General features: G+C 37.1%; 1 protein-coding gene across 2 annotated transcripts in view; it reads right to left on the bottom strand.

Moving 5' to 3' along the window:
• KLHL1 (kelch like family member 1) overlaps positions 1-14,141 on the bottom strand; it is a 336,973-nt gene that overhangs the window by 12,597 nt on the left and 310,235 nt on the right. For both annotated transcript variants that reach the window (XM_029938429.1, XM_029938430.1), the window contains one exon: positions 5,279-5,491. In XM_029938429.1, coding sequence (XP_029794289.1) covers positions 5,279-5,491 — 213 coding nt within the window. The remainder of the gene's footprint in view (positions 1-5,278; positions 5,492-14,141) is intronic.

Raw genomic sequence — 14,141 nt, 5'->3', positions numbered from 1 at the left:
AAACAATCAAGAAAACCAATAGGCAACCAACAGAATGGGAAAAGATAGTTGCAAATGACATATCAGATAAAGGGCTAGTATCTAAAATCTACAAGGAACTCACCAAACTCCACACCCACAAAACAAATAACCCAGTGAAGAAATGGGCAGAAGACATAAACAGACACTTCTCCAAAGAGGACATCCAGATGGCCTACAGGCACGAGCAATGATGCTCAGCGTCACTCATCATTAGGGAAACAAAAATCAAAGCCACACTGACATACCACCTCATGTCAGTCAGAGTGGCTAAAATGAACAAATTAAGAGACTATAGATGCTGGCGAGGGTGTGGAGAAATGGGCACCTTCCTACACTGCTGGTGGCAATATAAACTGGTGCAGCCACTCTGGAAAACAATGTGGAGGTTCCTCAAAAAATTAACAATAGAACTCCTCTATGAACCAGCAATAGCACTGCTAGGGATTTACCCAAGGGATACAGACGTGCTGATGTATAGGGATACATATAACTCAATGTTCATAGAAGCCCTGTCAACAATAGCCAAATCATGAAAAGAGCCTAAATGTCCATCACCTCATGAATGGATCAAGAAGATGTGGTATATATACATACAATGTAGTACTACATGGCAATGAGAAAGAATGAAATATGGCCATTTGTAGCCAAGTGGATGGACCTCGATGGTGTCATGCTAAGCGAAATAAGTCAGGCAGAGGACAGATACCATATGTTTGCATTCATAGGTCTAACGGGAGAACAGGAGAAACCGAATGGAGGACCATTGGGAGGGGAAGGGGAGAGAGAGTTGCGGGGAGAGAGAGGGATGTAAAACCTGACAGACTATTGAATACTGAAAAGGAACTGAGTGGGTGGAGGGGGAAAAGAGGTGGTGGTAATGGAGGAGGGCACTTGTGGGGAAGAGCACTGGGTGTTATATGAAAACCAATTTGACAATAAACTATTTAAAAATAAAGAAAAGAAAAGAAAAGAAAAGAAAAGATCTCTCTGGCTACTATATGGAGAGAAAATTGGAAGAAGGAAGAGTGAACATTACAAAGGCAGATTTAAGAGGCTCCTATTATCTTGATATCCCTCTCTTACAGACTTTATCACTCGGATGCAGATTGGAGGGCAAGGGTGGTCTTCATCTATTATTAGCCAACAGTGAGACTGATGCCTTTGAGCATATTTTCTTTTTTTTTTAAATGGTTTTATTTATTTATTTTTTTTTTTTGAGAGAAGAGAGAGACAGCGTGAGCAGGGGAGGGTCAGAGAGAGAAGGAGTCACAGGATCTGAAGACAGGCTCCAGGCTCTGAGCTAGCGGTCAGCACAAAGCCTGACGCGGGGCTCGAACCCACGAACCGTGAGATCATGACCTGAGCCGAAGCCAGACGCTCAACTGACTGAGCCACCCAGGTGCCCCTGAGCATATTTTCTTATTCACAGCCTGGTTTCCTGTTTTACTTGTGATATTAAAGTTCTAATTATTTATTTTCCTCTTTTGTTGAGTAGGTTTTAAGCTTTATTTAGCACAGTGAAAACACATGCAAAACAAATATGTGTAGAATAAAAAAAAAGATAGATACACGTGCTTTGTCTTATGTATTGTACCTTCTTGGAAATTCTGCTAGAACTCACATCTTTTGGACATCAATTTTGTCCACTAGGATGCTCTTACTAGAGTGAGGCTTAGCTGCAAAATTGGTTTTCACTGCTCCATCAACTATTCTAAACTCTCTGGTCTTACTGGGTCCTTGCCTTCTTTCTTGCTCTGATGCCAGCGTTCATTGTGTTTAAGGCAGCCTGACTCTTTACAACTTTTGATGTCTTATATAACTGTACTTTAACACCGGTATTATATAATACCTTTATGTTTCCATAAGAACTCATTGTCATATAATAAAATTTGTTCCATCTATCAATCTGTGATACATAGCATTGTACACTACTACTTGGTATTCCTAATGATTGTTTTCCTATGATTATATACTAAAAAACAGTCTTTGCATTATATGCGAAAAATAATCCTACAGAGTACTATTATGTATCTTGATTTATTGATGATTTACATGTTAAATCATCACTATAGAATATATGTTATAGATACTACAAAAATGCTATTAATCTGACACATAATATGAGCTGGGATACGAATCATGACAATAGTGTGTGCTTCTGCATTACTTAAGCCACTCATACCCACTGTACTCCTATAACTTAAAACAGCTATGCTTATTCAAGTCTAATTTTTCATCATAAATGTATTTCTAACCTGGATTATTTATGTCTCTGTTGACTACATTTCAATACATTACACAGTAAAGTTGGAAGAGAATAATGAAATATCATTCATTAGTAACATTTATGTAAAATATATAATAGAAATAGGAGCCACATCATTTTTATCACTTTTTTTGCTATTTTCCTCAAGAATTTAGCAGAAAAAAATATAAATGAGCTGTCAGTCTATTTGCAGTATGTTTTAAATACATTATTTCATGTTTGTGTATATAAAAGTATACATTTATTTATTTGTACTCTGACCATTGTCCTCACTGTAACACCTCTTGTTCCTAATCTCTTTGGATAAGTGAATGGTGAAGTGAAATAGTGTTGAGCTTATCAGCTTCCTCTATGTACGGAGAGCCATAAATAAACCTACCGTCCATTTCACACACTAGCAATGTCATTAAACATGTTTCTGCACTTTATTCAAGAAGTGGCTTAAGTTTGAGCAGAGTCTGTTTATTAAAAACTATCTCTTGCCAATGGCCTTATTCTCAATCAATATCATCACACATCTTTAAAAGAATATATTATAAAGGAGAGAGCATCTTTCTGCCGCTGACTATACCACCTGCAAGCATGAATATAATGGATATAATTTTCTAATATTAAGAGGACAATTGTTATTTCCATCAGTGCAAGCTACCAAATATTTCTTGTTCTTCTCCCAGCTGGAAGTTCTCCCACCCTCATGAAGTTTTCTGTAGCCATGTGACTGGTCAAAGTATGAAGAAAAGAGAATTCTATTATTGGCATACAGACTCTAAGAGCCAGTGAATAGTGTACAAGTTTCCCTTTTAACACTAGAAGTGCTTATACTTAGCTTATATGCTATTCTGAGTAATAGAACAATGATATCATGGATCTGTCATGGGCATGTAGCACTAGTAAGAAAACAAAAATAAGGTATTAAGTCCCTGAGAATTTCAAAGTTGTTCATTACAGTAGAATTACTTATCCTATCCCAGTTGACATAACAGTTAACCTCAATATTCCCTATTCTCATTTCCCATATATCAGCATGTATCCTTACATAATAAGAAATACCATCTTAGGTTTTACTAATCCTCCAAGTGTTTGGGTTGTTGGACCAAGCCAGGGTTCCTTAATACTTCAGACTTTGTGCATTTGACCATTTTTAGGGAGAATTAAAAGAGAACCTATATGTCTACTCCAGAGCTTTGTGCACTGGGCCATTTTTAGGAAGAGTTCAAAGAGGACCAGGATTATAGAAAATAGAGTTCTAATAAGTCTGTCTTCCATTAAGAAAATTATGATACAAAAAAAAAGTCCATAATTCACCTTTGAGAGTTGGCAGGGAGTAGTAGAACAACAGGATGAACAACATCTAATGTAAAAAAAAGAATTAACAAATATTCATAGATTTAGTAGATCACTTAAAACTGTTTTAAACGATCCTTTAAAATATTACTTTAAATCCTGTGGAAAAAATTACAGGGCTTTAAATAAAAGTGGAAGAAACAAAGGAAAGAAGTGAAGAAAGAGGGAAGGAGGGAGTTAGGAAGGAAAAAATAAAAAAGAAAGAATGAAAGTCCAGAAACAAACCCACAATTATATGGTCAAATAATCTTTGACAAAAGAACCAAGAATATGCATTGGGAAACAGAAAATCTATTACAAATGGTGTTGAGAAAATTGGACAGCTACCTGCAAAAGAATTAAACCAGACCACTTTCTGATACCATATACAAAAATAAATTTAAAATAGTTTAAACATCTAAGATGAGAAACCATCAGAATCCTAGAAGAGATCACAGGCAGTAACCTCTTTGACATTGTCCCTAGTAACTACTTTCTAGTTTCTTCTGGGGCAAGGGAAACAAATTGAAAAATAAACTAGTGAGACTTCATCAAACAAAACAAAAGAAACAAATAACAACAACAACAACATCCTCACAGTGAAGGAAACAATCAACAAAACAAAAGACAACCTATGGAAAGGGAGAAGATATTTGCAAATGACATAACTGATAAAGGGTTAGTATCCAAAATATGTACAGAACTTATAAAACTCAACACTAAAAAAAATCCGATTAAAAAATGGGCAGAGGACATGAACAGACACTTTCCTAAAGAAGATTATAGATGGCCAACAGACACGAAAATATGCTCAATGTCACTCATCCTCAGGGAAATCCAAATCAAAACCACAATGAGATATTACCTCACACCTGTCAGAATGGCTAAAGTCAAACACAAGAAACAAGTGGTGGTGGGGATCTGGAGAAAAACAGAACTCCTGTATGATCCAGTAATGACACTGGTGGGTATTCACCCAAAGAATGCAAACACACTAAATCAGAAGGATGCGTGCATCCCTGTGCTACTGCAGCATTATTGACCACAGTCTGATTATGGAACCAGGCAAGGTGTCCATCAATAGATGAATCAATAAAGATATGGCGCATATACACAGTGGAATATTATTCAGCCATAAAAAGAATGAAATCTTGCCATTTGCAGCAACATGGGTGGAGTTATAGAGTATAATGCCAAGCAAAATAAGCCAGTCAGAGAAAGACAAATACCGTAAGATTTCACCTACATATGGAATTTAAGAAAAAAAAAACAAAACAAGAATCAAATTAAAAAAAAAAAAAGCGAAACAAAAAAACAACAGACTCTTAACTATAGAGAACAAATAGATGATTACCAGAGTGGAGGTGTGTGTGGGGAATGGGTGAAATAGGTGATGGGGATTAAAAGTACACTTATCTTGATGAGCAATGAATCACTATATTGTACACCTGAAACTAATATAACACTGTTAATGATGCTGTAATTAAAAGAAAAAGGGAAGGAAAGTGTGTGTACATGTGTTTTGGGGAGGGGTGGATAAAGAGACAAACAGATTTAAAAAGTAGAATTTACCCTTCCCTAAATTATGCAGTTTTTACAATCACTTACATCAGGCATCAATGTAATTCACGTTATTTCTCACGCTGTAACTGTGACCTTAGATCTTACCTTTCTACATAATCTAGTAACCTGGAACAGTGATTTGAAGCAGGCGCATCATGACCTCCTACTGCATAGAGAAAACCATCGCATGTGGCCACTCCAACACCTCCTCTTCTCTTACACATTGGAGCACACATGTTCCACTTATTTGTGTGAGGATCATAATATTCCATCGAACTCAAGCAGGAACTGCCATCACGACCTCCAACTGAATATAACCTAAAAACGCAATCAGAAAAATAGGATTCAATATTATAGTCTGAATGACAAAATGTAGAAAAGAAGTCCTTTAAATTATATTTTCTACTACCATATGAGCCTCAAATTTTTTTATGTTTATTTTTATGCACACATGGGCAAGAGAGAGGCAGACAGAGGATCTGAGGCGGGCTCTGTGCTGACAGTAGAGAGCCCAGTGTGGGGCTCGAACAGTGAACCATGAAATCATGACCTGAGCCAGAGTCAGACGTTTAACCAACCGAGCCACCCAAGCACCCCTCAAATGTGTTTTAATAAGATTAGATGTTATGGAATTTTTGCTTTACCAGTGGAAATTATAGTTGATATAATGGTAAATAGAAACTGAAAATTAAATAATTAAGTTTAAGTAAACGTATAGGAAGACATTGTTGTTTAGTAAATAAAATCATTCAGGTCTTAGATTTGCAAATCCATGCTCTAATATTCTTTAGTAATTCTAGAATAGGATGTTTAAACTGATTTTATATCCTAGATACATATTTTTAAAAAGCTGTTTTATGTTTCTCTTAATGCTTAGCGTGATGAAATGTTTCGGATTGCCCAAGCGTGCCCTTTATGGCTGTAGGCCTCTTTGCTTGATTACTCACGGGTTTCTGCTAGATCTCAGTTTTCAGTGTGTTGAAATTAACCAGTAGCAACATTTTAAAGGACAAGTGTTGGACAGTTTAACTTGCAGAAACACCCATAAGTTAAATATTCACTAAGAAGTTTTTATCATCCTAAACACTTCAGGAAATTGGAACTTCATTTATTTCTGTGAAGATTTAACTGTAAAGAAGTATGCTATAATCATGAGCTTTTATGAAAATTTTATATACATTGAAGAAATTTTACTTATTTACTATCTTCACATAAGACACAGCCTTTCATTTGGAAATTAAATAGTCCTGAGAGTTCACAAGTTACAACATCAATGACTTCTTTAATATAATTATGTATATTTCAAACCACTATCCATTCAGTCTCTTTCTTCTGTGTGAACTGTCTCTTAATAAAATCCAGTAACACATGGATTATATAAAAAAGAAATTTATGTTAGGCCTTAATGAAAATGACATAATATTTGACAGTCCCTTTTGTTTGATGTATGGTAGCTATTGTTTTATACATTACCTACTGCAGCCTAGACTATGTTATTGTGGTTTCTTTCATTTGGTACATGTCCCTTGTAATGTTTTTCTATATAGACTATATGATATTATATAGTCCACAGGTGAACAATGAAATTACTGTAATTTCAATGTAATATATTGATTAATACAAAGGCAAAATCATTTGATGAGTAAATGCACTGAATTTTTCCTCAAAAATGAACTTTTAAAAATAAATGAGAAAACTAATTTGTGTAAAAGATACGAGTATCCTTTTTTGGGGCACCTGGGTGGCTCAGTCAGGTAAGCGGCCGACTTCAGCTCAGGTCATGATCTCACAGTTTGTGGGTTCGAGCTCTGTGTCGGACTCTGTTTCGATTCTGTGTCTCCCTCTCTCTCTGACCCTCCCCTGTTCACATGCTGTATCTCTCTCTCTCAAAAATAAATAAAACAAAACAAAATAATAGTGCCCTTTTGGACTGCTTTATGAATTCCTTGTTAAAAATAATGTATTTTCATACTTGAAAGATTTTGAAAAGTATGTACTTTACAAATCTATGCTAGCAAACAACATTGTCTTTAATCCATTTATTTTGAAACATAAATTTGCTAAGTGACTATGAATTAAAGTGGAAAAATAAATAACAATAATAACTATTACTCTACGTATTTTTAAAGTTATAAAAATAACCAAGGGATAGAAATAGTATACTCTCCAGCAGTTAGAATAAAGGCCATTATGTATACACATAACTTCATAGACAATTATCTTCTCAGATCCGCCCTCACAAGCTGTTTAATCATAACTTAAGTTGATTCCCTGCTTTGTTTCACTTCAATGACAAATTAGATGGTGAGAATCGGAAGAGCAGAGAAGAATCTGATGCTAGAAGTAAATGCACTGACAAGATAGGAAGTGGCAGCTGACAGTTTCGAAGCGAGAAAGGAAACGTGACATTTTAACTTAGAGTTGAAAGATGAGTGGAAATGTGTAAGATGAAGAAACAGGGAGAAAAGCATTACATATAGGAGAAAACATTATGCATAAAGACAAGGGGCATGAAAGGTCACAGCAGGTGATAAATAAGGAGTGGCAGTCATGTCATATTGATGGAAGGGGGGTTGGAGGGAAAGAAGAGGTGCAGCTGGTAGATGAAAAGACTAGCCCGAGAATGAAGGGCTCATGTGCCATGCTGCCACACTGGGATTTCACTTTCACTCAATGAGAAAAGGACAGAGAAATAACATTCTAGGAATCATCAGGTTCATAGCCCAATATATCCCTTGCATGCCCAAAACTGGCAGGAGATCAAAAATACTCCCAATTTGAGTAAACTCTTCTGACTTTTGCAGAGAATGGCAAGAATCTGAGTCTTCCCCCACTGCTTTCCCTAACTTGTGTGTTTATTCAGCACACAGATGAGTTTTATCGCAAGTTGAATGATCAGGTCTCTGTGTTTAAAGACCTCTTTGCCAGGTGCCTATCTGAGTGAGTGCCACATATTTAATATCCTAGTAAGTAAAATATAGCAGCTTCAGGAAACCAACCCTGTATCATTAAGGATATGGGTTCAAGTGTGTTGAGACTCAGGCTGTTTCCCACTTTAAAGCATATCATCAGTAGAGTAGGACCCTTGTTAAGAACTGTGAGCAATCTGAAATTCTTTTACTGCTTGAAATCTAACAGATTTGCCTATCATAGCTTTATAGATGCTGTAAGAAGACACAAGACTCATAGGTCAGAGAAAAAATTCTACTATTCACAGCACAATAAGCAGCATGAGCTTCATGTCCACATTGATTCTTGTCCCCTGCCAAGTGGACGGGTGGATAAGAGGCTCGGGTAAATACTGCACATGCAGTGGGGGTTGGCCTTTCTCACATTTGAGGAACATTAAGTTTAGGAAATGCTAATTCTTTAAAGAAGGCTGATGACCAACCTGCCCAAACTTTGCTGTGAAAGGAGCTATTATCTTTATTATTATGGCCAAGGAATAAATCTGCTCAACGCTCCAAAGAAAGCGTTTCTATCATCCATAGCTAGTGGATTTACAAAGATCCTTGCAAGGCAGTGTGAAAAAGCAGTTGCCAGTGCTTCTTACTGGGAAATGTACAGTGATGCTAAAACCCCTTGTAGGGTTCTCCGCAAACTCTCTGTGCTGATGGCTTAAGGTAGTCCCTGCTGTCACAACCATAGTTCAAACAGCAGCACCAAGAAAAAGCAGGAGTGTACCCTCCTGTAAGAATCTTTCTTGTTTTTTATTTTAGATTCTGCATATTAATAAACAAAAAAACAGAATCATGGCTATAAATACAGAGAACAGGAGTGTCTGGGTGGCTCAGTCAGTAAAGTGTCCAACTCTTGATTTTGGTTCAGGTCATGATCCCAGGGTCCTGGCATTGAGCCTCTTGTCAAGCTTCCGTGATGAGCATGGTGCCTGCTTATGATTTTCTTTCTGGAGCACCTGAGTGGCTCAGTAGGTTAAGTATCCGATTTCATCTCAGGCTATGATCTGTGGTTCATAGGTTCGAGCCCTGTGGTGGCCTCTGTGCTGACAGGTCAGAGCCTAGAGCCTGCTTCAGATTCTGTGTGTGTCTCTCTCTCTGCTCCTCCCCCAGTTGCACTCTGTCTCTGTCTCTCAGAAATAAATAAATGTTAAACAATTTTTTAAAATATTTTCTTTCTCTCTCCCTCTGCCCCTCTTCCACCTACCATCCCTCTCTCTCTCAAATAAAAAAAAAAAACTTAAATTTAGAAATTAAATAACTACAGAGAACAAATTGAGGGTTGTCAGAGGGAAAAAGGGTGGGAGTGGGCAAAACTGGTGAAGGCAAGGGGGAGACAAAGGCTTCCAGTTATGGAATAAGTCATGGGAATAAAAGGCACAGAGTAGAGAATTAAGTCAATGATATTGTAATAGTGCTTTAAGGAAGGGGACAAATACGTATACTTGTGGTGAGCATCATTGTCTTGTACACCAGAAACTACTGTAACAATGTGCATCAAATATACTCAATAAATAAAATAACCCGTCTTTTATTTTTTATTTATTTTATATAATTTATTGTCAAGTTAGTTAACATACAGTGGATACAGTGTGCTCTCAGCTTTGGGAGTAGATTCCCGTGATTCATTGCTTATATAAAACACCCAGTACTCATCCCAACAAGTACCCTTCTCAATACCCATCACCCATTTCTCGACCTCCACCCCATGCCCTTCAGTTTGTTTTCTGTATTTATGAGTATCTTATGGTTTGTCTCCCTCTCTGTTTGTAATTACTTTTTTCTTTCCTTTTCCCCATGGTCTCCTGTTAAGTTTCTCAACTTCCACAAATGAGTGAAAACATGATATCTTTCTCTAACTTATTTCACTTAGCATAATACCCTCCAGTTCCATCCATTTTGTTGCAAATGGGAATATTTCATTCTTTTTCATTGGTAAGTAGTATTCCATTATATATATAAACCACATCTTCTTTATCTATTCATCAGTTGATCGAAATTTGGGCTCATTCCATAATTTGGCTATTGTTGATAGTGTTGCTATAAACACTGGGGTACATGTGCCCCTATGAATCAGCACTTCTGTAGCCTTTGGATAAATTCCTAGTAGTGCTATTGCTGGGTCATAGGGTAATTCTCTTTTTGACTTTTTGAGGAACCTGCACACTGCTTTCCAGGGTGGCTGCATCAGTTTGATTCCAACCAACAGTGCAAGAGGGTTCCCCATTCTCCACATCCTAGCCAATATCTGTTGCTTTCTGAGTTTTTAATTTTAGCCACTCTGACCAGTGTGATGTGGTATCTCAATGTAGTTTTGATTTCTAATTCTCTGATGATAAATGATGTTGAGCATCTTTTCATGCATCTGTTAGCTATTTGGATGTTTTCTTTGGTAAAATCTCTTATGTCTTCTGCCATTTCTTCATTGGGTAATTTGTTTTTCAGGTGTTGACTTTGGTAAGTTGTTTATAGATTTTATCTGATATGTCATTTGCAAATATATTCCCCCATTCCATCAGTAGCCTCTTAGTTTTGTTGATTGTTTCCTTTGCTGTGCAGAAGTTTTTACCATGATAAGGTTCCAATAGTTCATTTTTGCTTTTATTCCCTTGGTCTTCAGAGACGTGTCAATTAAGAAGTTGCTGTGGCTGAAGTCAAAGAGGTTTTTGCCTGTTTTCTCTTCTAGGATTTTGATGGTTTCCTGTCTCACATTTAGGTCTTTCATCCATTTGGAGTATATGTTTGTGTATGGTGTAAGAAAGTCGTCCAGTTTCATTTTTCTGCATGTTGCTGTCCAGTTCCCCCAGCACCACCTGCTAAAGAGACTGTCTTGTTTCCATTGGATACTTTTTCCTGCTTTGTTGACGATTAGTTGGCCATACATTTGTGGGTCCAATTCTAGGTTCTCTAGTCTGTTCTATTGGTCTATGTGTCTGTTTTTGTGCCAATACCACACTGTCTTGATGATCTCTGTAGTACAGGCTAACATCCAAGATTGCAGTGCCTCCAGCTTCGGTTTCCTTTTTCAATATTACTTTGGCTATTCAGGGTCTCTTGTCATTCTATACAAATTTTAAGATTGTTCTAGCTCTGAGAAGAATGCTGGTGCTATTTTGATTGGGATTGCGTTGAATGTGTAGATTGCTTTGGGTAGTATTGACATTTTAGAATATTTAGAAAGAATATTTGTTCTTTCAGTCCATGAGCATGGGTGTTTTTCCATTTGTGTCTTCTTCAAGTTCCTTCATAAGCTTTCTATAGTTTTCACCATACAGATCTTTTACCTCTTTGGTTAGGTTTATTCCTAAGTATTTTATGGTTCTTGGTGCAATTGTAAATGGGATCAATTCCTTGAGATCTCTTTCTGTTGCTTCATTATTGGTGTATAGAAATGCAACCGATTTCTGTACATTGATTTTATATCCTGAGACTTTGGTGAATTCATGTATCAGTTATAGTAGTGTTTTGGTAGAGTCTTTTCATTGTTTAAAAAGTTTTACAGCTCACTTCTGATATAGCAAACTTGATTAATGGCAATAACTAATTGATAAGGTGCTGAAATATGTTTTTTTTATTTTAGTTGGCCATAGGCTTAATTAACAATGAGTATTTATATTTCATAGAAAAAGGAGTGACTAAGTATTAGGAGACAATTAGAAGTTTCTGATACATCACTATGTCTTTTTTAGCCCTGTGTGTCATTGTGCATTCTTCCCTAGACATTTTTTTCTACATAAGCTATGTTATTTCTCATTCATCTCTCAATTAGTTCACATGCACTGAATTACACTAGAAAGTCTTTCCTGATCTCACTTTGTCTTTTCCAAGAAAATTATCATTGTTTATAAACTGTATCCTGGGTAAATTTATTTAGTTAACATTATGCTTTATCAATAGTTCATACTATACAATATAGAGTATATTATTATAATTTAAAGTAGCCATACTTTATCAATAGTGCATACTTTGAGATGGCTGTAACCAAACCCAAGTTCATCTGTCCAATGAGTAGCAAAGATCATCACTAAAACATGAAGTATGCAGCAAAGGAAGGGTATATTCCAGAGGCAGCCAAATGAGACAAGAGGGTAAGTCTCAAATCTGCCCTTAGGAAGGAATAGAGTAGGGGAAATCTAAAGTCAGATGGAAAATAACTGGCTAACTATTGCAGCTGAGGGGCACCTGGGTGACTTAGTTGGGTAAGTGTTCAACTCTTGATTTTGGCTCAGGTCATGATCCTGTGGTTCATGGGATCAGGCCAAGTGTCAGACTCTGTGCTGAAAGCATGGAGCTGGCTTGGGATTCTCTCCCTCTCTGCTCCCTACCTACAAAATAAATAAACAAACTTGGGAAAAATGAAAAAAAAATGCAGCTGAGAGTAGGCCCATAAACTCTTTGGTTACTAGTTTCCATCTCCACTATCTTTTGATCATGGCTCATTCTTGAGGGAATTGGGATGATGACATCTCTATTTCCTTTTCTGTTGAAATGGAGGGAAGATTGAGTTAGAGGAATGGAGCATTTAGTTCCTGGTTGAAACCCAACATACTGCATCACCAGTTTTTGTACTTTGGTTACTACTCTCTTTTATCTAGGACCTTAGGGGAGATTTGTTGTTAACAAGTATCTTGTTATACTTATTGACTGATTTCTTCAGCCCAGTTCTACTAAATAGTAGTTTTAGATCCATCAGGGACTTGCTAGACCAAGCAGGGCTATTTCAATGTTTTCCTTGCTGACTATGTGTAGGAAACTTGTGGATTCTTGTCATTTGAGTGTGATGAATCACGGCTTAATTCCCTTCAGTTTCACTGAAGAACAGGTGGTCAAGTATTTCATAAGGTCTTGTCCAACCAGGTTGGAGCTGGTACTCTAGGTGTTGGATTCTCTACATCTTTAATAACAGCAAGTCTCCAGGATTTGGGAGGTGTAAGGGTATATCTGTAGGGTACATCAACCTGCTGTTTTGAATGTACCTGATAATATCCAATTTCCTAATGTAAGCACCACCAAGGACTTCTAAGTCATGGAAGAGTGTAGAAAGAGTCTTCCATTTAACATTTCACAGGGGCTTAACCCCTGCCAACTTATAAAGGCCATTCTTACCTAAGGGTTTTTTTTTCCCCCCAAAGTTAAACTTGTTATCTTTACCAAAGTTCTTTTTTTCCCTTTGCATTTGGTTAGCATCTCCAGGAGACATGTAATTTCTATTCAATGTCCAAGGCATTGGACACTGCTTATGTGAATTTTGCCACAAATGTTTGTCCATTGTGCTGCTCTGGCTCATTAGTAGGAATCCAAACCTAGGAATGATTTGCTTGCAACTGTTCTGACAACTCCTGAGACCTTTTCTGAAGTTCACAGAAAAACTTCAATCCAGCTTGTAAAAGGGTCTACAAATAGCAAATATTGGAAATTACCCATTGTTTCTGGCATCATGGTAAAGTCTACATGCCAGTCTTCTGGTCTGGTGCCTCTAAATTGTATACCTTTTAGACTGGGAAGAGCCCAGCCTGGGGGTTGCTTTTAGCACAGTGTCACATTTTTAAATAGTTCTCTGAAGACTGGGACCAGCAATACACTTCTGGATCCACTGAAGAGTAGTATCTCACCTATAACGGATGTTTTGGGGAATATGGTTAATCATTTTTTCCATACAGTGTTCTGGGATAAGGATTCAATATATTTCCAGTTGTTTATAATGCCAGCATGGTGCCCAAATCCCAATTCCTTAGCTGTTTTGAGGTCTTCCAAGGAGTATTAGGGGTTTTATTTAGTTACATCTTTGTCTGGGACTAAAGCCATTACAGAGTCTGTTGGAGTTTTTGAATGGACTGCTAACCTGGCAGCTTGATCTGCCCAACTCTGCCCTTGGATTCTTGCACAGTATAATTTCTTGTGCCCTCAACAGTGGACAGTAGCTGATGGGCCACCACTAGATCCAGCTTTTCATTGTCTTTTATCCATGATACTGTTATGTCCATAAACATCACAGTGTCTGGATTTTCCAA

This window comes from Suricata suricatta, chromosome 4 (assembly GCF_006229205.1).
Source record: "Suricata suricatta isolate VVHF042 chromosome 4, meerkat_22Aug2017_6uvM2_HiC, whole genome shotgun sequence".
NCBI lineage: Eukaryota > Metazoa > Chordata > Mammalia > Carnivora > Herpestidae > Suricata > Suricata suricatta.
Note: the sequence above shows the minus strand (reverse complement) of the source record. Positions and strands in the feature narration are given on the sequence as shown.